The sequence below is a fragment of the Pithys albifrons genome, chromosome 5, assembly GCF_047495875.1.
Source record: "Pithys albifrons albifrons isolate INPA30051 chromosome 5, PitAlb_v1, whole genome shotgun sequence".
Classification (NCBI taxonomy): domain Eukaryota; kingdom Metazoa; phylum Chordata; class Aves; order Passeriformes; family Thamnophilidae; genus Pithys; species Pithys albifrons.
The window spans coordinates 53,281,191-53,304,053 of NC_092462.1; the positions used below are offsets into that span (position 1 = coordinate 53,281,191).

The window sequence follows — 22,863 nt, forward strand, 5'->3', positions numbered from 1 at the left end:
TGTGGAAAATACTACATGCACTGAATAGTAGAAAAAAAATCAAGATTTTTTGCCTTCACTTAAGACGGAAGGTTGTCAAAACACTTGGCAGTAGACAGCCAAAGAACCATGTGAACAGGCCTGGACAGTGGTTGAGAAGGAAAATATATTCAGGAAAATATGTAGAAAGCAATGATTCAGAAAATAAACGGTGGAAATAATCTTGTTTGTATTTTAAATCATGCCTAATGACATACATTAGTATGTTTTAAGCATTTCAAACAGCTTTCATTTTGTTGGGTTTGTTTTTATTTGGTTTATTTTTCCTCTTGGTAGACCTTTTTGTTGTATTTATGTAGCATTTCCAATCAAATTGCTTAAAAAAAAACCCTGATCCAAGTAATGCAGTGTCTGATAAGTATATTTTTTATTCATGGAGGTAAACACTTTAATTATTGACTTTGCTAATCCTTTTTTACATTCTGATATATAGTTTTTAATTATTGCTTTACATTGATTGCTTGTCTCTTTCTTTGTTTAAGGTAAGTTAGACTATTAAAAAATAGTACAAAAATCCCTGCAGCTGACTGTTGGATATGACTCCAATTCAATTATGGTAAAATTGTCTCTGTCTTGTACCAGCCAGTATTTCCAAATTGAGAGGTTTCTGTGCTCTGCATCTAGGCAGAGAGCAGTCTATGTCCACTGTACTGCATGTGTCCATGTTTATACTCGTCTGCAGTTCAGGTCCAGTATGCAGAACTGTGTTGGAGATACATAAGTGAGGTTTAATAAAGGTTTGAAGCAGTGTGGCTTCATTGGTATAATAAGTATGGCTTCGAATACTGCTTCCTATCTCACAATCAGCCTTTCTGGCGCTTGTTTGAAAGGGCTCTGCAGGACGTTGTGCGTATGATGCTTTTTCCAGCCGAGGGCTGTAATTCCTTGCCATGAGGTCCTAAAGAAGTTCAAAGACAGACAAAATGACAGCAGTCAGCAACAGCAGCTCAGTTCCTGCAACACAGGAGTAATTGCAGCCTATTATTACAATTGACTTGATTCTCTCCCCTGAAGGAACTGAGCAGCTGCCAATTTACTGGACTGCAAGAAAACTGATGAGCCAGGAGATGGGGGTCATAATGAAAGTTGAGAAACTGATCAAGGCAAAATTGTTTAGCTCTGAGTATCCATAAGAGAAGAAAAGGAGACAGTGCTGACTGGTCGTCACTGATGCTCATGTGGGAGATGGATTCTGACTGTCCGATTTGGTTTGTTTCAACTTGTACTTTTTTCACAAAAAGAAGTGAGGTGGATTCTATAATCTTTTGTCTTAATTTGTATAAAATAAACCAACCACACAGAAGAGGTCCCTGCCATTTTTATGCAACTTACCTAGACAGATTTGTTTCACCCTGCATATGTAAATAACTGTTTTTCTAATTGCTCTGTGATCATTAGGTATTTATAACCTTCTCACTTCCACTGCTAAAAAAGGATGATCTATAATTTGTTTGGTTTTATTTAACAACAATGTACAGCTGAATGATCCTTAGATACTTGCTTATGTCAAATATGTACAATTAGCAGTGTAGATCTGAAACTTGTGTGCCTTTATTGGCGTTATTGGCAATAAATGCTAATTTAGAAGTGAAAGGGTTGCATCTACACAAAGCTGTGTTTCAGACCCTGTTTCTTTATCCTTCTCTCACTGATGAGGTATGGAATATTGGCAACATACCTTTTAATACATGCAAGTGGGGCTGTGCTGATATTTTACAGGGAGAAAAAAAAGTAAAGGTTAATATAGTGCACCATAGGTACAAAAGCAGAGGACATTATCTCATCGCAGTTCTGCATGATTCTGTGGTGCTGCCTGTTCAGGTCTTCTAGTTGTGCAGGTCGTTCATCCTCAGACCTAAATTTAATTCTCCTGCCTGTATTTTAAAATTAACCTTAAGAGGCCTGTGCAGATTTTGTTGTAGTTGCTTTTGCTTCTAAATGAAAAAGTTAGATACATTTTCAATATATACAGGGCTGTTTAAGGAAAGCTGTTGCTTGTAGGATCTAAACACACCCAGAGTGAATTTCCATCTCTATGGGTGTCAGTTGGAGCTTTTCCATTCATGTCACAGTTGTCAATTTTTCACTTTAGTCCAGTATTTTGTTTCATTCCCGAATTCTTCTTTGTCCTAGTTTCTTAAATTCTTTTCATGCTGAGAAAATATACCTGCTTCTAACTTCAGTGTGTTTGCAGATTGCACCAGCCCATTCTTACTAATATTGAAGAGTTTCTTGGTAGATTTTTTTGTTCTCAAAAATCACCGTAGCATGTTAACAAGCCTTCCCACCCAAAACTGGTACAAAATGTTGTTGCTGGGTTTCTGAATATCCTCAATTGGAGTGATATTATAATTCTGATTCTATCTTCACTTTCTGTGTGATTCGCTTTTCTATCTTATCTTGATCAAGCCCTTGCAATTTTGTTGAAACTTGTGTGCCATAAGATGCACCTGCATACTTTCAGTTATGAGCCAGAACAGAGTTTTTGTAGCCGTGCTTCCCTATGGCATGAAGTGGGCTCAGTTTGCTGGTGTGTGGGTCAGAATCACAGAATATCAAATGATATGCTGAGTTAAGAGACCCACAAGGATCATCAAGTCCAACCCTTAGCCTGCACAGCACCATCCTCAAGAGGCACATTATGTACCTGATAGTATCGTCCTAATGCTTTTTGGTCAGGCTTGGTGCTGTGACCATTTTCCTGGAGAGTCTGTTCCAGCACCCAACCACGGTCTGGATGAAAAACAATTTTTGAATAACTAACCTAAACCTCCCCTGACACAACATCAGGTCCTGTCACTGGTGACCACAGAGAAGGGATCTGTGCCTGCCCCTCCTCCTCTTTTCATGAGGAAGTGGTAGAGTGCAATGAGATCTGTTTTCTTGGCTGAACAGGCCAAGCGCTCTCAGCTGCTTCTCATATGGCTTCCCTTCAAGGCCCTTCACCATCTGCATTGCCCTCCTTTGGACACTCTCTAATGGCTTAATATCTTTCGTATATTGCAGCGCCCAAAACTGCGCACCATATTCAAGGTGAGGCCGCACCAGTGCTGAGCAGAGTGGGACAATTCCCTCAACTGGCTGACGATTCTGTGCCTGATGCCCCCCTGGACATGGTTGGCCCTCCTGGCTGCCAGGGCACTGCTGGCTCATACTCAGCTTGCTGTCAACCAGGGCCCCCTTTCTGTGTGCTGCTCTCCAGCATCTCATTCCCCAGTCTGTATGTACATCTGGGTTGCCCCATCCCAGGTGCATAATCTGGCACTTTCCCATTGTTGAACTTCATACAGTTGGTGATTTTCAAGTCCTCTAATTTGTCAAGGTCTCTCTGCAGGGCCTCACTGCCTTCGAGGGAGTCAACAGTCATAGCTATATGTGGTACTTTAAAGTTCACTAATACTTCTGGTCTCCAGAGAACAGTCTTGATAAATCTTCTAAGATGATTTCCATTCATGAAGCACTTCCAAGGAAGAGTGCAGATGGCTACTTAAAATTGTAATAGTTATAGCTATGTTTTAAAAAGTCCTTGTACGAAGGAGTTGTTCAGGGTGCTCATTGTAGGGGAAGTGTTCAGCACTTTGTGAATTTGAGATGGTGGCTATAGGGATACCTGTTTCAGCTAAATGAAAAGGAAAAAAAAAGGTGGAAATGGTCAAACAACAGAAGTGAGGAAAATTGAGGAATTTCCATGTAATTATAGATTTTGCATATGTTAAACTGCTATCCCTTTGGAATGAAAAATATGTGAAGCAAGTAGGAAGAAATGGACTCTAAAATTAAATGAATTTCCATATGTTAGAATTTTTGTATCTTAAGAAACATGCTTGCCTCTTTAAATGTAAGGCAAGGTTATGAATGGTAGTTGGAATAAGAGTGAAGGTGAAAACCTTGAATGTAGGCTGTACTTGTTCATACTGGCTTTGACTTTTAAGTGTTTATTTACTTGTAGTATCTTTGTCAGCTCATGATTTTTCATGAAGTAAAAATCATAGGCAAGCTGCAGTGGCTTCAGCCTCTCTAGTTGGTAAGATCCTGCTGTAATTGTTCAAATTGGAATTTTGCCTACACTTGTCTTCCGTGTGTGGTGGGAGAAGGGGTGACACAACAGAGCAGGTTTGTCTCTCTTGCTTGGTATATTTCAGGGTATTTGGGAAGACTGGAAGGCAGGTTTTGTATGCAGTATTGCTAGCTTGCTTTTAATGCTTCGTTGTGTCTTAGGTGCTTCAGATGCAAGACTGTTGCTTTCCTAATATGTTGAGTGACAAGAAAAAGAAAGTATGGGCCTGAAGAAGTATGGTCTGAATCAAACTTTACCTCAGCTGAGCTCTGAACTGTAGAATAGTTGAAGAATTTAGTTCCTTTGGTATATTTCTAAAGCAGGAATGCAAATTACAATGGTACCTTTAAGTGATGAACTCTACTTTCTACTGAGAGCTTTAAACTACTTTGTGTTAAAATGTACAACTTTATGTAGAATTCAGTTCCTTACATTGATGCAACAACTCACACAAGTTATTTCAGAAGTAACAAAAAGGTTACTGGACTACCACTAAATGGCATGCATACAAGTTATTTGTAATGGCAAGGCATGGTTGCAGCGTGGATTGTTTCTTCCCCTTCCCTTTCAGCATGCTTCTGCACTAGTGAGAATCTTAAGAATATCTGGAATTACGACCTTTTCTCTACTCTCTGTTGCCTTCTTTTAGCTTGCTTTTGAAGATTAAGAAATAGAAGTTTTTAATTCATGTCTGTGTGTACTTGCAGCTGTTGACTTTGAACATCACTTTCCAGATTGCATCATTTTGTCTTAATTCACTGTGATCAAACTCTAAAGCCTTTCCTTCTGGAACTGGGGAGTAAGAGAGTGGGGAAACAGACTCCATGTTCTCAGTTCTGACCTACATTCCTTAAGTCTTAAGATCTGAAGTGTTCATTGGCTGCTGTTATGGTGAATTTGATTGAAGTCAAGCATCTATCTAGAGTGAAAACTTATTTGGAGTTACTTAGGGAGACAGATGCTCCTTTGATTCTATAAACCTGATTTTTGTGAAGAACTCAGCTAATAATACTTGCAAATTCAAGGAAGATCTGTATGCAATAACATTATCTCAATCACAGATTTGTGCATCCGCTCTGATCATGGGAAAACTGGGCTTATTCCTAAAACCTTAATTTCATCCGATTATAATATCGTGCAGTAGATACTATGATATGCTATTTCCTTTCACAGGAGTAGTACTTCATCCAGTGCATTATTTACTTGGTAACTGATTGGTAATTTTAATTTCTTTTCATGCCTTTTTTATTGCACACTGTTGAAAAGTGTGTTACATTTTAAAGAATCCTTCACCAATAAAGGAATGTTCTTTGAGGAAATGATTGGTAATTGCTGTGTGTGGCTATTTGAGGAACAGTGATTAATTTATTTTCCATCAGTTCCTGTTAGGTAAAGGGACATGATTGTCTCCTCCTTATGACCACACAGTTTTGATAAACAGAATGAAAAGTTCAAATATCCATATATTTTGAATTCTCTATTTTCTCAGTCTTTTATAGGCAGTTGGGAGGGAATACTTTTCTGTCAAACTATACCTGCTCAAAATACTGCTTTCGTAGGTCTCGGCTGAAGTTCCAGTTGCTCAGCAGTTCTGCAAATCAAACCCTAGAGCATAAAGTCAGGTACTAGGAAATTGAAAACGTACAGTGAAATGACTGTATGCTAAGGTTTTTGATTTACACTGAGTAGAAACTAAAAAAGGCAAAGATAAGAGCTAACTCTCCAGGACAGTATTCAGTTACTTTAATTATGTGATCCTCCTTTTTTTTTTTTTTAATCTGTATTTTACAGCCCATACAGGAAGAGAGCCTTCATCTTCCTGTCCTAGATCCATCCCATACAACAAGCAAGGCATGGGCCTGGTGGCACATAATCAAGTGATATAAAACTGTATTGATACTGCAAAACACACACACATAGCTGCTGAAGTGAGGATTCTGAATTACTTCTGTAGTATGTGAATAGAGAGATCTGTAACTTTGAGTGGTAACATGTAAGGTTGTAACTACCTTAGAGTCTTGGTCAGGAATGCGTTTTTGAAACTCATCTCTCAGTTGCTCCCACTTCTTATTTGTTGAATTTCATCATAGAGTCATATCAAAGTACATGTATCAGATTCCTTTATAATATAATGATGTGGAGGGATACAGAGAGGGATGTACTCAAGTAGCATATCCAATACACTCCACTGCAGACAATCCTACTACATGCTACTGACTGGAACTAGTCTATGTGGCCCTTCTTACCTTTTGCTGTCTTCCTTCTTTTTAATCTCCAAAATCTTGAATGCCACATTGTCATTACAAATTGTTCTGCAATAATAGCTTGAATCCTTTTATAGTGGTTCTATTAAGAGAGGAAAGAATTTTTCTTAGTTAAGTGAAGAATATAAAACTGATGATGTGACTAGCTGGCATATCATAACAGATGAACACAAAGCTACACAGTTAACATGCCCAGACAACTAGAATTCTGGCATCTCCTTGCTCATCAGGACTTGAGCTGGCAAACTTCATGTTCTTTTAACATCATTTTTTGTGCATATAATTATATACTCTATGCTTCACTGCTGTTCCATTTTGAGACCTCATTAGGAAGATTGTAAGAGAGAATACATGTGTCTTTACTCATGGTGGTTTCTATTCCAATCCACAATATGTAACTATCACCTGAAATCTATATTAAAATGTTCTAGACTGTGTTGAGAGATGTAAGTCTCTAAAGATTTGAAAAGCCTGATGAAAAGTAACTGGAGCTGCTAAGCCCACTGTATGTAAAAGGAGAGGAAATCAATGTAAACTTGTGGAGAAGAATTAATATCATCAAAGCAATTTCTACATTACTATAAAAATGTCTTAATTTTTCATTAACATGGAAGTCAATTTTTACCACATATCTGCTGCAGAAATTAGCCTTCCTTAATAGCTGGAAAGGCTGAAGTATATAACTCCAATTAATAAGAAGAGGAAAGAAACTATGAATGCTTCATCTGAAGAATTCTAGTTGCTGGCTTTTAACACCTCTGGAATGATTTGTTTATTTGAAAGGGAATCAAATGCCATGGGGTTAAAATGAAGGAAAAGCCTAAATCATGTTAAATTCTTAAGGGAATTCTCAGATCTTCCAGAAATAGTCTAATTGTCACAAATTTTGTGATATCTTCCCTTGAGTAAGCCTAAAGAGCTATTGCGAATTAAATGGTAAATTCAAGGAACCATGTAAAGTCCTATTTTGAAACTTGATCAGAGATATATGATTGCAGGTCAAGAACTTTCTGCCTATGGACAGTAGGCCAAGAGTAGTGTACGTGTATGTATATGTATGATTTATGTGTAGTATAACCTTGGGGTTTTATCTCTTGCCCCTTAAAATTATTGGAGCTTTATTATATATATCTACGTGTGTGCATGTGTGCACCCCCTTAAATATTGCATGAGTTCAAGATCTGACAGCCAAAGACAAAATAAGTAAAGGGACTATGATCTCATAATTGACAGGAAGGAAACTGATGTGCAGTGAGAATACTCAATTGATGTAGCAATTTCAAAAAAAAAAGTTGTATTTCTAATGTAAGAATAATAGTTAACCTTTAAAATAAAATTTGTGATTCATTTATTTTCAATAATTTTTATGTGAGGGTTATGGATAAATTGTACTTGTGGTTGGATTTTTTTAAATTGCATTTTTCTGAGATGTTTTTCTGATGCAAGGGGTTTTTTTAACCAACTTTATTTATTGTTATCGTGTAAGTAATGTTAGATCCATGAAAGACAGTCCATCCAAAAATATAACTGCTGAAAAAGTAGAAGTTGAGGCACAAAAGCAGCATCTCTAGAACTCCTGGACTCAGATTAATTTTGGTTTGACTAGACCAACAGGAATGCCAGCCCAAGTGTTGTTAGAGTAAAACTAAGGGGAAGGGGAATAAAAAAAAATTTTAAAAGCCCCTCAAAAAAACAAAAAGAAAAAAAAATTATACTATCCAGGTAGCAGAAGAAGAATTTCTGTAGAAGTCTGATTTTGCAGAGAAAGTCTATTCACTGAGAGTCACAAGATTCAGCCTCTGGTTACAAAGATGCCCAAGTCTGTCTTTTTAAGAGAACATACTGAAAGTTAGGTGTCCAGCAACTCTGAAAATTAGCCTTGTTTATATACAGGCTGCATGATTTCATTCATACATTAGTGTCCTTTAACCATGGTGTTTATTTCTGTACCTGTAAAGCAGTAGCAGTATATTAGGAAAGGTATGAGACTAATTTTGAAACTCCTTGAATTTCATCCAAAACAGAATTGGAGAAAGGTTTGTGAAGTCTCTCACAGGGTAGCTTTTGCGTATGACAAGATAATACATAACAGAGAAGGCAGTTTTGTACACTTAGAGGCACTCTGTAGATACACGTTAAAGGTATGTATTTAAACCAGTTAAATGACTTCATTGTTTATATCTTGATGGCAGGTTTTCATAGGTTATGTGTTTTTCAGACAGGTGATAATGACAGAAGGATTCACACATTGTAATCTTTCCTCTGTCAGGAAGGAACCACAGTTGATCAGAAAGCCAGCACACATCTCTTATTAGTAGTTCTATCCTTCAGTTATCTGTGCTGTTTAGTGACTACTTTTGTTTTATTACTGTATCTATAAGGAATTTGTTTGGGGTTTTTTGAAACTCTTATTGTCAACCCATTTTTCAACCTTTCTTCAAATTCATGAAGATTTTATATAGACATTTAAGTCATATCTATATTTAAATAAATAATAATAAAAAATCCAACCCAACCCTTGGCTTTCTCTCTGCACTTTTGAATCAAACTTTTCTTTGCTTGTCAGAAAGACTTAACACAGTTTAGTGTATTTGAAACAATGAGCTTTCAGTCTATAGAAGCAAGACAATTCTTATTCTGAAAAGATACTGCTTGGTCTTACTGTCAGTATGTTTTGTATAGTGCTTGAATGGCCTTATTGTCCTTTTGTGCACTCGAAGTGAATGAATTTATCTTTCAAAGTGGAGCACTTCTTTCTTCCCTGTACCAATTCCCACTTGTGTTTCTGAAGGAGAGAAGACTACACTCCTGAAAGCGTATAATTCTGAATACTGAAAATTGGATTCCAGTGTGCCTGTTGCTCACAAAGCCTCGTATATGCCAAGTGTTGTACACTTACCATATAGAATTTGTTTGGACCATTATGGAAATAACTAATATATCTGTGAAATTGCTTCATTTGCCACTGTCTTCTGTTCTGAAAAGCAGAATCTAATTTCTTAACATTTCAGGTATTCATACTGAATTTCAGTACACTAACTTCTTATAACCTTGTTGAATTTAAAACATAGTGAGTTGTTCTCTCTTCAGTGGAATTGTTCATACAATGCACATATGCAAATTTTGTAGGGCTGGTGCTGTTAAAGGTAAAGATTTTTAAATTAATGCACTTTGTTTCTAGAGCACTTTCTTGATCCTGTATTAAGTTCAGTGCATCGAAGTTTGGTGTCTGTTTTCAGACATTAATGTATGTGCAATCTTCGTGCAGTACCTTACCTCCATGTAGCCTGCTCCCTGTTTGCTCCAAGGAAAGCAGGTGCAACCAGTTGTTTGAAGGCATGAAAGAGAGACTGAAAAGGGTATAGAATAGAGATTGTCAAGAAGGAACAGGATGAAATAGTTAGGTAATGGAGTTTAGTGTTTCTTTCCTCTTATGTCATGTAATGAAATTCTCAGTTGTCAGGCAAAAAAGCCCCAACATACATGCACAAAAAGAACTTTTTTTTTTTTTTTACAAATAATATTGGGGAAACTTATTGATTAGGATGTTGGAAAGACTCCAAAGCATGTTTTGGGTATTTTTTACTTCCTTGAGGAAATGTATGTCAGTGGGTAGTAAGTATGTCTGGCTTTGCTACAACTGTTTGTTCAGGGACTTTCCAAACTGGACATTGTTAGGTTGCTGGAAGCTTATTTGAGAAGATGAGAATGTACCTTTTCTTATTTATGTTGTTTTTATGACAGTTGTCAGTAGCAAGTGCCCAAATGGAAGTTGCTCTACTAGGGGAACTTTTGATCTGGCTCAGTATGGTAGGTTATTATTTTTGTTGTCTCTCTTCATCATTTACCTTCAGTGAACTCTAATCTGGACCTGTGAGTATATTAAACTCCTATTAACGATGGCTTCTGGAAGTCATTCAGCTTTATTTAACAAACAAAGAATGCATTGCAACGTTCAGGTACAAGTATTGTCTTGTTACCTGTCCTTTAAAAATCAGGATTTCTTAAGGCCAATTATTTGAAATAATTGAAACCAACAAATGAAACTTGCATCCAGTTTACATCTTGGAAGTGTAAGCCATTTAATTATAGAAATTTTAAAGTGTTGGATTGTTTGGCTTTTTTTAAAATTTTGAAGATAGAAATGTTGTATTTTTCTATCCTCAGTGGATTGTTGGGTAATTTTTTTTTGTTTTTTTGTTTGTTTTTTTTTACTATTTTATGCTTCTATTTATTTCACTGGTGAGATCTGCCTTTAAGAATGCTTCATTGCTACAGAGGGTGCTGTCAAGTTCATACTCAAAAAGAGATTATTCTGCCCACTCCTTTCCCATAGAACTGATCTTTGAGGATGAATTAGGGACTGTGTAGGCTTCACAAAACTCTGCTCTCTTCTAAGGCAGGTGTGTCAGTATGAAAACCCTTGATAAACAAGGAAATGGAGTGAGGGCTGAAGATGGGGGAGGATAAAAATGTCTAGGTTACAGGACATGAGGGTAGAAGAAAAGTAGAACTATTTAAAAATGCATTATATGAGAAGTTGAGCCAGGTTGCATATTGAAAAGTTACTAGTTTTTGTGGAGGATTTTCCTGAAATCCATGTCTGGATTCCTCAGTTACTGTCAAAGGTAATGGCATGTAAAAAAATCCAAACATCCTTAACAAGAAGTCTGTCTAGGAAATATTAGCTGACTTTTTACACAGTATGTTAATTAGTGGAAATTCTGGCATTTTAAAAATATCATACTGGAGTGGACACTATTATGCTTTTTGGGGCATTATTCACTTCAATGCCTCATGTGTTGATATTTCCGCTTGTGCGTAGACACGCACACGTGTGTCTTATGTCACATTTAGCCTTAATAATCATGGCTAAAACATTCCTTTTATTTGCTCATACCTGAAATGGGGCAATAAAATTAAAAGAGCTTTGTGAAGCATTTTCTCCATGTGAGCTTTAATGCTTAAGAATTTGAGAATCTTACAAAGAGAAGCTTGTCCGTGATGCAGGTTTAAATATGTATTAGCTAGAAAAACAATCCCCTCTGCACAGGCAGGCAACTCAAGCTTTTACCCTTCAGTGCTTTCATTTTTATAAGTCCATACCCAGCTACTTGTTATGAGAGAGGTAACTTTGTGAACAACTTGCAGGTGGTAAGATACGTGAATTTGACTTTTTGCTTTTGTGATGCAGGTTTTTTGTTTCGGGTTTTTTGTGTTTTGTTTGTTGTTTTGTTTTTTTGTGTGTGTATGTGGTGTTTTTTCTGATGCATTTATTGTTTCCAAGAAGTATGCTGGTATTTCCAGAAATTAAATTTGTTGAAGTGGCTACCTTTAGATGAACATCTAAATCAGTTTAAGAAGGAAATACTGATGGCATTGCAAACGGATCAGAAATAACATACCAGTTTTTCCAAAATGCATATGTTTGGGAGGCCTTCACAAGAGCTCACTGAACATTTTATTTGCCAAGTGTGTTAATGCAAAAGTATTTTTATTTTAAGGATATTGTTCCATGCAGAAGAAAAGGAAAATTTCTCTTGGTTTAAGGCAAAAATACTTTTTAATAATTGAGTCGTACCTAACCCTTTGTCTATTTTATCTGCTGTATAGGACTTCTTTTCCAAGACATGTTTTGTTTGTGTAATAGATCATAAGAATGAGTAACCAAATGTTTAAGAAAGAATTTTATATATATTTTATTTTGTTATAAAGGTTTAAAAGCAAGAAAAACTGATGCCAATGAGAAGCATTTAGACACTGAAGCATGATTTTTGCTGTAATTTTCCGTCCACATTTTAATGCAATCTGTTGTTTAACCTGTTTTTTTTTTCTTTTTAATTAATAGTTAGTGTGGGCATTTTATCTCTTACCAACAATCAAGTAAGGTCATTCTAGCAATTAGAAATGGATTCTTTGGACAAAATTTAGTCTAAGTTTATTTAGCCTTTAACGATTTGGAGGTAGCTTGTATGTTCTGGTAAAAATGTATATCACTGACTTTGTTTTTTTGGACCATGCCAAATTGTTCTATACATGTGTGATTCTTGAATGATAAACCCCTGAACTTTAATTATCTTTTCCCTAGGATTTTAAGACAGGATTTGGTATCACTTTGATCCCTATGAATGTGGCAAACGTAAAACAAGTGGATCGTGCTGCAAAGCAATCTTTCGAAATAATTACTCCTTATAAAAGCTTTAGGTGAGAAATTTAATATTTACATTACAAAATGTGCAATTAACTAACACACTAAAGAAATACTTGCTTCATGCTGCATTGCCTTAGCTATTTTGGATGAAGTGATAATGTTTTTATTAAGAATACTAAGCAATTTTTTAAAAAATGGAAGGATTTTCTTTCCTTTGTTTAGCTCTGTGCTTCATCTGTTAGCTTCCTGACTAGGCATTTTATGCCCACAGATTCATATTTTTCTGTAGCCATCTCTGTTCATTTTGTGGAAAGTCAAAAGGGAAAAAAAGGAAAGACACTCTTTAACTTTAGCAACTCCATCCTAAAGAATAATAAATTGCAGTAGTCAAATAGTGATGCATACATTTAGTATTAAGAATTTTATTTGAAAAGAATCTTTCATGTGCTATCCCTTGTAGAAATCCTTGGTTAAAAGTTTTAATTTGGGTGATGCTGTGACTTGTAATGATTTTTAAGAAAATGAAAGTATATACTAATAAAAGCATTTTGTTTAATGTTGTAGGGTTTCTTAAATGAAATGTCAGTAATGAAGGAGATAAGGAAAACACTGTTCTCCTGGGCTTTCTAAATGTTATCAAATATTTTCCTTTCACTCTTAGTCAATTAGCACATATATTAATCTTGATCAGCATTTTGAATCTGTGGCTAGTTGGTAGATAGCTAGTTCTTTGCTTTCCCTAACACATCACCATGTTGATGTTTATTATTTATTTTTAAAAAAGAATAAATTTAATTGAAAAGCAAGTCCATTTTTACTTCTGAATAAGTCTCCATGTTTCCTTAGGTAATTCTGTGCTTTTGCTAAAGTTCAGTCTTTAAGTTTGGTATGTGGTATCATAAAAAGATTGATAGTAACTTAGGACTGTTACGCGTATGCTAAAAAAGCTATGTAGCTTATACTAGTAGTGGTTTGGTTGAAAATCAAATATGAAAACAGAGAGAGTTTTGTTGACTAAAAATACAAAATAATACGTTCCATTTTAGTATTTATATCTGTGTAGAGAAAAAGTTTTTGACTGTGATTTCAGATTTAAATGTAATAAATAAGAGAGACCATGGACTATGTTTAATTGGGCTTTAAAATAAAGATCAATAACACAGAAAAGTCAATTGTTTCAGCTTTACAGCAGAGTCAGAAAGAGAGAAACAAGACTGGATTGAAGCACTCCAGCAATCGATAGCAGAAACTCTATCTGATTATGAAGTAGCTGAGAAGATTTGGTTCAATGAATCCAACAGGAGCTGTGCTGACTGTAAAGCTCCCAGTCCTGACTGGGCATCCATCAATCTCTGTGTTGTCATATGCAAGAAATGCGCAGGTAGAGTAATTAATGACAAGCTGTGTGGCTTCTACAAAATGTCATATTTGCATATCTATCTATGTCCTTGAATCGGCTTTTTTCATTTTTGAAGTGTTATCCTTGTGGAAGTTTTGAGAAAAAAGAAGTGAACATAACTTTTTTTTTTAATACCAATATCATTCTTATGCTAAAGCACTTCCATGCATATATGACAGTCAGGTCTGTGGTGACTGAGTTCTCTCAGATGAATAACCCTTCACAATTAGACGAAACACTAACACTTCATGAGAAATAACTGGCTTTTGCAAGGCTACATGACAAAGGATAACAATTTTCAGTCTATAAATTTTGGGTATTAATTTTGTTACATCTGGGCAAAATTGGTGCCAATAGGAATAGCATTTTCAGACACTACTAAAAATCTGGTTTCATCATGTTTTATATTTAAATATGTGCTTAAGATGTAGATTCAAGGAAATAGCTTATAATTCTAGGCTTTCTTTCAAAGCAAACCATCCCAGAAGTATTCTACATCAGACAGACAGGCTACTTGGTTTATTCATTGCTATCAAACAAAATTAACTTTTGAAAAAAAGAAAAAAATGGTGTATTTTTGTGCTTTTATTTTTTTCAAATGTCAAACCCAACTCTCTATCAAAAATAGCAATTAGAATAAATCTGCCTTCATCAAATTTTTCTGCTGCCTCAGCAGAAGAGATACCCAGTTTAAGTGCCTTGGTTAAATAAAAATACTCTTGGATTTTTAGGACAACACAGATCTTTAGGACCAAGAGATTCAAAGGTCCGGAGTCTAAAAATGGATGCCAGTATTTGGAGCAATGAACTTATTAAGGTATGTTATGATATTCTAACTCTTTGTTACATCTTGAAACCTACTGTATGTAGAGGAGTAATTTACTACTTTATTCAGAAGAAAGCTAACTGCTAAACTGCTAAATAATGTGGTGCTATTACAGTAAAGTTGATCTTTCTGAGCATAATGTACCTTTATGTCATTCAAAATATTCATTTGTTTTGATAACAGTGTGCACAATTTCTCTTAGTATTTCTCCAAGTATTTAATTTTGTTTCAGAACAAAAGAAAATGCTTTTGTAGAGTGGTCAGGATGAGGCAGTATTGGAAAAGTAAAAAGAAAGGAAACTTCTCACTACCAGTGTAACTGCTTGGGGTATTAAAATGTGGTGGTAAAAAGGGGTGTTGATGAAGAGGGTTGAGCCTTCAGTGTTTTCATTAAAACACATGCTACTCTTCTCTGAACTTAAACTAGTGTTTTCTAATGTGTACTGAAGTGTAACTGATTAGCCTTGTAAAGCTTCATATCCTTCATATTATTTTACTAATTTTTTTTTCTTGCATCTCATTCAGCTCTTCATTGTCATTGGAAATAAGAGGGCAAACAGCTTTTGGGCAGGAAATCTTCCTCCAGATGAAGAGCTGCATATTGATGCCCCTGCAGAAAAAAGGATAGAATTCATTACACAAAAATACAAAGAGGGAAAATTTAGGAAAGTACCTTTTCTCTACAAAACCAAGGAACAGTTGAATAAGGTAATATGAGCATGGTTAAGCCATAGAGTACTTTTGTGTTGTATTTTATCTGTGTGCAATTTGGTCATCTTATTAAACTGGTGAGAAATAAATGTAGATACCTGAGTGACACTCAGATGCAGTTGAATAAGGATTGTTTTGCAGCCTTTACAGGAATAATTTCTTGACTACTGGAAAAACTAACTTGTTTTTCCAATTCATTTGTTTACAGAAGGTTATGGTACTTACATGGTACCTTTAGTATGCTTTCCTGAGCCATCAGTGAATATGAATCTTTATTTTTCTTTAAAGTGCACAGTCTAGGGACATAGATTCCCCTCTACTTCTTTTGATTCCTTCTTTAAGTGTTTTTTTATATCTTGTATGTCTGACATCTAACATTTAGATAGATGATTCATTGTTATCAATGGTAAAAGTAGCTGATGCCGATTTCCGTAATTGCTTGTAGCTTGTTGGGAGTGAAAGAGCTAAAATAAATAAAAATATATGTTCTTAGTTCTTCCTTTTACACAAATAAGTTCTTTACAGTTATAAAATGAAAATTTCTGATTCTAATTATCTATGTCTATGTAAATTGTGATGTCCATTTGAGTGAATTCTACGATCTTTTGTTTTGAGTCATGATTGTTTAGAGTTTATGAATATAAAGAGTTTAAATGTTACAACATTAATGGATTCAATTATAAGTCAAATTTTCTCAAACAGTATGCAGAGATTGTGGGGAGGCAGTAATATTTCAAAGGTGTAGTTTGAACCAGAATGGTCTCATTTGTTCAGTGTTATTGTATTGAAAAAGGAAGTGTTATTTTTTTGTACATTTTATAAGTTGTATATTAGTTGCTTACATAATTAGTTAAAGTAAGGGCATATAAGAATAATTATCATTTAAGGAAAATCTAATTAATTAACTAAATAATTTAAATAAATATTAAATAATAGAAATTTAAATGAAATAAGTTGTTGTAATTCTGTAGCTATTTCTGGTTTTGAGGTTTTGGATCAACCTTGTGAAAGGCAAAAAAAAATATAAAGCTGGTTATGTTTGTCTGTTTTTGTGTATACAAAATAAAAGGATCTGGTGACATCTTTAAATTTCAAGGAAGGTGAACAAGTATTAAAATACCCTAAAGAATAGTTACCTTATTGACTGTGGCCATGGTTTTTAAAAACTACCTAGGAATTTCAATCTAATTCCTCGTAATAGTATTTAAGACCTAATCTTAAAGATCTGAAATAATAAGATTATTTTTTATTTAGTACTTTTTGTAAACAGTCAGGAAGTTTCCCCTCCAGTTGTATTATTTCATGCTATCCTTCCCAAGTGAAATTTGTGACAACAACATCTTGAAGAGATTGTTTTTGTATTTTCATCTTTTTGCTGCTTTTTTCTAGATTCAGACCTTACTTTATGACTTCTAACATTTTAAAAATGTTTGTGGTCTTTAAAAGTGCAGAACTATATTGGAGGCAAAAAGATTTGCATCTGCCTTACATGTACTTGTTTGCAGTAACTTTCTAATTTAAACAGACTTCTTATTTTCCCTCCCCATGATAAGGCCCTGTGTGCTGCTGTAGTCAAGCAAGATGTGCTAGAAACTCTGATGTTGCTCTTCAGTGGGGCTGATGCTATGTGTGCCACTGGAGACCCCGTTTACAGTACTCCATACTTACTAGCCAAGAAAGCTGGACAAAGACTGCAGATGGAATTCCTGTACCATAATAAGTTCTCAGGTAGGATGTATTTCTTTTTATTTTGATCTCCTAATTTTATATTGAACAAAAGGGAAGGAAGTGATTCAGAAGAAAAAATGGCATTGCTTTGAACAACAGTGTTATAACAGAGGGGCAGTTGTGATGGTGTTGACCGGATTTCAGTAGTGCCCAATTTCAATTGTGTACAAATTTGCTGTTTTGCTCAGACATCATGTTATGTTACTCAAAAAACCCTAAACCAATCCAATTTTGCATAGATCTCATACCCTTATTTATAGTAGAGAAGAAAAACATCATCTTCGCTGCTATTATTATCTATCTCTTACAAGAAAAAATGGGTATATACAGTTAACATATATGTAGTGTTCATTCGGCACTTTGGTTTTTTTGTTTGTTTAAAGATTATTTAAATTGATATAAACCTCTGCTGCATGTAGGCCTACCTGTTTTTTCAGAAACTCTCCTCCCAAAATAAAACTCGCCTCTTGAACCTGCAATATGATCTATCCCAGAAAACCTTTTTTTTTTTTTTTCACATCAGAGTTTCTGTTGCACCTTGAGCATATGTTAAACTTTGGCCATGAAAGTGAACAGCTCTGGTTACAGTGTGTGACTGCTGTAAGGCTCTTAAAAACAGAAAGCTGTTCTTAACAATATGTAAATAAATTGCAGAGTAGGGATGTGACTGAGCTTACCTTTTAAAAGGGCTGGACAGTATCTGAAGCAGTCAGGGGCTGAAAGTTCCCATGCAGATTTACACTGAAAAAAATAGCTATGTGAACATAGTCCTTGGATTACTTTCCATTGGCTTGTGCCACTCTGAAAAGTAACACTGCATAGGTTGAACAACAGAAGTTTTAGTGGGAAACATGGGAATGAATTAAGGCCTCCTAGAGCGCAAGCACAGTGCCTTAAGTTCTGTCTGAGTGTTGCTCAGGCCAGTGCCATTCACTGGATGCTGAGCTCAGTCATGGAGCAAACATGCAGCTGTGGGGTTTTTTTGCTAGCTATGGTCTCAAGTAGTCCTAAGGGTACAGAGAGAGAAGTTTGCTTGTCTTGGCTCTGTCTTTTCTACTTTTGGCCTTCCAGCCATCACATGCTGTTGTTGCTATTTTCAGAGAAAGGGAGGCCAGTGCATGTTGATGATGATTCTCAGAATCCTGGTCTGTTTGCTGCCAGCCTTGCTGGTGAACTCCATATAAGCCTTCAAGAGAAGCAATTCCCTTCTATTGAAGTGTATTACACTAGGAATAAAAATGAAAGGTTAATACATCAGAAACCCCTATTTTATATTACCTTGGCAAGCAGTGGTAGATAATGGCAATGTTGTAACAAATGTGGACTGTTATTTTATGAATATATAAGAATCTTATTCTTTGTTATAAAAATAAAGCCAGTAGGTTTTATCAGAATTGTAGTAAAGATACTGCAAAGCAACTACATATTTACAGATACAGAATTAGAAAGACCTGTGTAGAAATGGTTATAACTGATATAACTGAAGATCTGTATGTTATTTACTCCTTTGTCTTTTAATAGATTTCCCTAGCTATGATACTTGTTTTGAAAGTGGCTTGTCTGAAGATTCTTCACATTCCACCTTTCTTTGTGAATTCTTATACAAAGTTTCTTCTAATGCCGCTAAGCTTCTTACAGAGAAGAAATTAAAAGAAGGTATTTCAGTTTTAATTTACGTATTTGAATAACACATGAATATGTATTATTTGGATGAATTTTATTCTTTTTAACTTCTTGCACTACTTTTGAAAGATAAGATGTCTTTGATATGACATTTCCTCTTTTGATTCAGTAAAACTCTTTCAGATAAAATACTCATTGTCTTGATCTCTTTATTCAGTAGTTGACAGAGGAGGAAGATGGAACTGAAAAATTGATTCAGTTAACAGAGGAACTGATAAGTAGAAAACAACTAGAAACACTTCTCACTTTAATTATATTTAGATAACTGCCAAAAATTAGTTTTCATCTAAAATGATTCTATTACAGAAATCATTTGGAAGTATCTCTGACTTTTTAGTAAGAGTTTAAAGGGCTAACACCTGGGATATTGCTCAAGGTTGCAAATTTACAAAGTATTCCAAGTAGAAAGGCTTACATCCAAGAACTCTATGACAAATTGAGCTGTATGGGGTGAAAATGTCTGTATATCACAGTAGATGTACCTGGTCTTCTCTGTATATCAGTCTTCTGTGTTTTTTTTTTCTTTTTTTCTGTGAGAGAGAAGTGTTATCAAATAATTTTTCCCCCTTTTTCTCCCATTTTGTATTACTATATTTTTCTTCCATCTAAACAAATAAATTATGTGGACTTTTAAAATCTGTGCTGATTCATCATTGAATTTGTTGCTCCTAAAATGCTTATATGGCATCTTGCACTGGTATATACAAATTTTTGTATGATTATGTACATGTTCTCATGGTGTATGCCTTTAAGATCCTTAATGGAGATTAAAGCATGTTAAAGCATAGACCTCCTGTTTAAATATGCTTTGGAAGAATCTATATGTTAGTGTGGCTCCAAATACTGACCAACAGAACTAATACCTGATCATAGACATTTCCCAGCAACTTTGCAGTTGCTAACACAGATGCCTGTTGTGACAGTGGACTGATACTGGACAGGATTCTATTGAGAATTGCTCTTAAACTGCACTGAGCTTATTTGGGAAAGAATGTGATCACTGCAAACTTCTCTACTACTTGCTCCAAGTGCAGGCCTTGTCCTCTCTGTTATGAATGTCTGTATCTATGGTCATAAAAAAAAACCCTTTTAAAAACCCCCAAAGGTCAGCACTTAGAGAAGTAGTGAGCAGAAATAAGGCAATGGTACTGGTCTCTTGTAACACAAAGACATGTTATTTATGCAGTAGGTTTGTCAATATCTATGTAGATTGAAGACTTAGCTCACAGAATGGCCTCTGTAGTAGTTTTGGTGTAGATTCTCTGGCAGTGAACATTGTTATTAGGATGTCTTAAAATAGTTGTGAAGAAAGCCCCCAGACAAGAAGGAATTGAATTTTGACTGTCTTCCATCTGAAATTTTTAGTAATAGAAATGGAGCTGTTTTGAAAGCCTGTAGTTTGTTGCTTAGCATTGCACTTACTACTTGAAGGAACTTATAGTAAATGTAAAGGAACCAGATTTCTCGCAGCTCAGGTTTTGTCCTCTGAAATTGCGATAGTGTCTTGAAGATGGTAGATGTTCTACTGTTTGCTTTTTTTTGTGGGTATTTGTTTTCTTTGTTTTTGCATTAATGTGGGATTATCCATGTGTTTGTCAGGACTGATGTTTCTGGTATGGGTTCTTTATAGATATATAGGAAGATAGGCTTCTATGAATATTTTCAGTTCATGGAGACAAATGGGACACGGGAGAAAAATTTGATAACAACATCCTCTCAACAATAGCAAAAACTCCTGGAATTTTGATTTAGAAACTGCTCTTGCCTATGGGTCTTAATGTATCTCAGCCATGTTTAAGAAGTATATGACAAGATTTCTTTTTGATATTTAAAACATAAAATACATATTTTTTATTTTTCCTATTTTTCTCTACCTCAAGAACTTTCTCTAAATCCCATTAACATGAAGTAATATGCAGATTACTGTGAATAAGAGGCAGTATTTTTTTATTCCTTCTTATGCTTTTTAGGAAATAATTTGAGGTTTAGAATACTAGTGTGTGGGAGATACAGTTTCAGTTCCTTTCTCTGCCTGTCAATATTCAAGTAAAGTCACATGACCTGAAGAAAAGTGACTTAGCTGTTTAGGTCTAGAGGAAGAAAGTCCTGTTGAAGCAGTTCTAACTTGCCACAAACTAACTGAGTCCTCACCAGAACAGAAGGAGCACAGTGGTTGTCTAATTCTGGGGCATTTGATAATATTTTATTTTTTTTAAGCTCTTTGTGGATAGTGCTCCAAGCCAGAATCCTGTGAAACTCTCTAACCATTAGAGTTACCTTCTTTCTTCTTCAATGTTGGGAATCTCTGAGGCAGTTGTCAGTCTTGCCTTTAGCACCAAGGGCTGAAAATTTAACAGAAAACTGTTAGGCATTTTTGGGCCCTAATGGTAAAAGGACAGTCAAGAAATCATTCAGTGCTATGAATTGAACACAGGCTTTATACCAACCAGGTGGAACACCTGGAAATATAGTCCAGTTTTTTATTACGTGTGTCTCAATGCAGGAATAAGCAAACCAACTCTATGTGTTCTTCTCATTATAGCAGCATCAGTGGTTTCAGCAGGGATACATAACTTTTGAGGAAAGTTGTTAATTAACAGCTGTTGATAGCAGCAGGAAGTGAGCCCAAATGTTGGTGCTATTCTGATGTAGTGGATCAAAAAGTAAAGGTTAGTGGTTTAGTGGCTCAGGTTTGCTTTTTGCTTTTGTTTCTAATATAAAAGGTTTTGTAGAACCCTTTTAAAAGCCTTGATATTTCAGAATTGTCCTTGAGAGTTGTAACAGTTTAATGAATATTGAAGCGGAGAGCTATTTTATAGAATAGGTTTTGAAGGGTGGGAAGGGCAAAGCTGGGGGACAAAAAACCTTGAACAATCAAAACCTTCAAGTTTCGTGCTCAGCTCCTGTAAACCTATACATTTTCAAACCATTTCTCTTATGTTATAGTACTTAAAATGTGTATTTAGGCAGAATCTAGATAGTAGTAGATAGCAAATAGCATGATACAAATAAATACTAATAAAATAGTACCAAGGTATTTTTAAATTATCTATAAATCATATAGCAAACAATAGAAAAAGGAATTGCATGAAATACCAGATAGTAAGTATTTGCTAACTACAGTGGGGGTTTTGTTTGATTTTTGTGGGGTTTTTTTTGCCAGATCTGTTTTACCAAATTCTAATAAATACTTTGCAAGCCATATAGGAATTTTATGACTGTAGGAAAAAAAATATTTTCTCATAGGACCTGCTTCTCCATTGTAGTTGTAAAAGATGCACCTCAGATTATGTTCGAAGAACTAAATATAAGCTAGAATGAATGCACAAGTGTTTTCAGCAGCAAATAGTCGTTAACATGCTGTGTTGTGTGCTATGTTTGTAGTTTAGGTCATAAGAGGGAGTGAACTTTGGTCATAATTAAATATTTCAAATAATACATTGAAGTTGCTCTGAAGACTTTTTCCTCTACCTTGTATTTATTGATTTTTAAAAAAACTTACTTTAAAAAAGCCTGACTTTTCTATGATTTCATTAATTACAGATTGCAACAAAAGATGGTGCACTTTGGAAAGTGGCTTTCTGAGCTACTATGAAAATGATAAAACTACCACTCCTAATGGTATGATTGACATCAATGAAGTTATCTGTCTTGTAGTACACAAGACAGACTGTTTTTTAAATAGAGGGTAAGCTCCCAAATTCATATTTCAATAAACAACCTACAGGTATTTCAGAGATTTAACTCTGGGTTTTCAGATCTGTTAATTTTTTCTTCAATTTTGAATGGGCAGATTAGAAAAAAAATCCTGAATTGTTTCATTTGACTTCAAGAAATAAGTGTTATTTGATATTTGGGAATTTTTATTTTAATTTTTTTTATAGTGATAGAATGAAAATGTTAGGGTAGTTTAAAAGGGCAGCTTAAATCAGATACTTCTCTTTCTTATTAAATCTGTAATGCATATTTTCAGTGCTTAAAAGGTTATGTGATGATAAGTTGAAC

General features: G+C 35.1%; 1 protein-coding gene across 2 annotated transcripts in view; it reads left to right on the forward strand.

The window, feature by feature from the left end:
- The window catches only part of ARAP2 (ArfGAP with RhoGAP domain, ankyrin repeat and PH domain 2), a 125,935-nt gene that overhangs the window by 41,818 nt on the left and 61,254 nt on the right, over positions 1 to 22,863 (forward strand). For both annotated transcript variants that reach the window (XM_071556662.1, XM_071556663.1), the window contains exons 10-16: positions 12,449 to 12,564; positions 13,693 to 13,892; positions 14,642 to 14,727; positions 15,262 to 15,444; positions 17,001 to 17,175; positions 18,697 to 18,831; positions 22,402 to 22,546. In XM_071556662.1, coding sequence (XP_071412763.1) covers positions 12,449 to 12,564; positions 13,693 to 13,892; positions 14,642 to 14,727; positions 15,262 to 15,444; positions 17,001 to 17,175; positions 18,697 to 18,831; positions 22,402 to 22,546 — 1,040 coding nt within the window. The remainder of the gene's footprint in view (positions 1 to 12,448; positions 12,565 to 13,692; positions 13,893 to 14,641; positions 14,728 to 15,261; positions 15,445 to 17,000; positions 17,176 to 18,696; positions 18,832 to 22,401; positions 22,547 to 22,863) is intronic.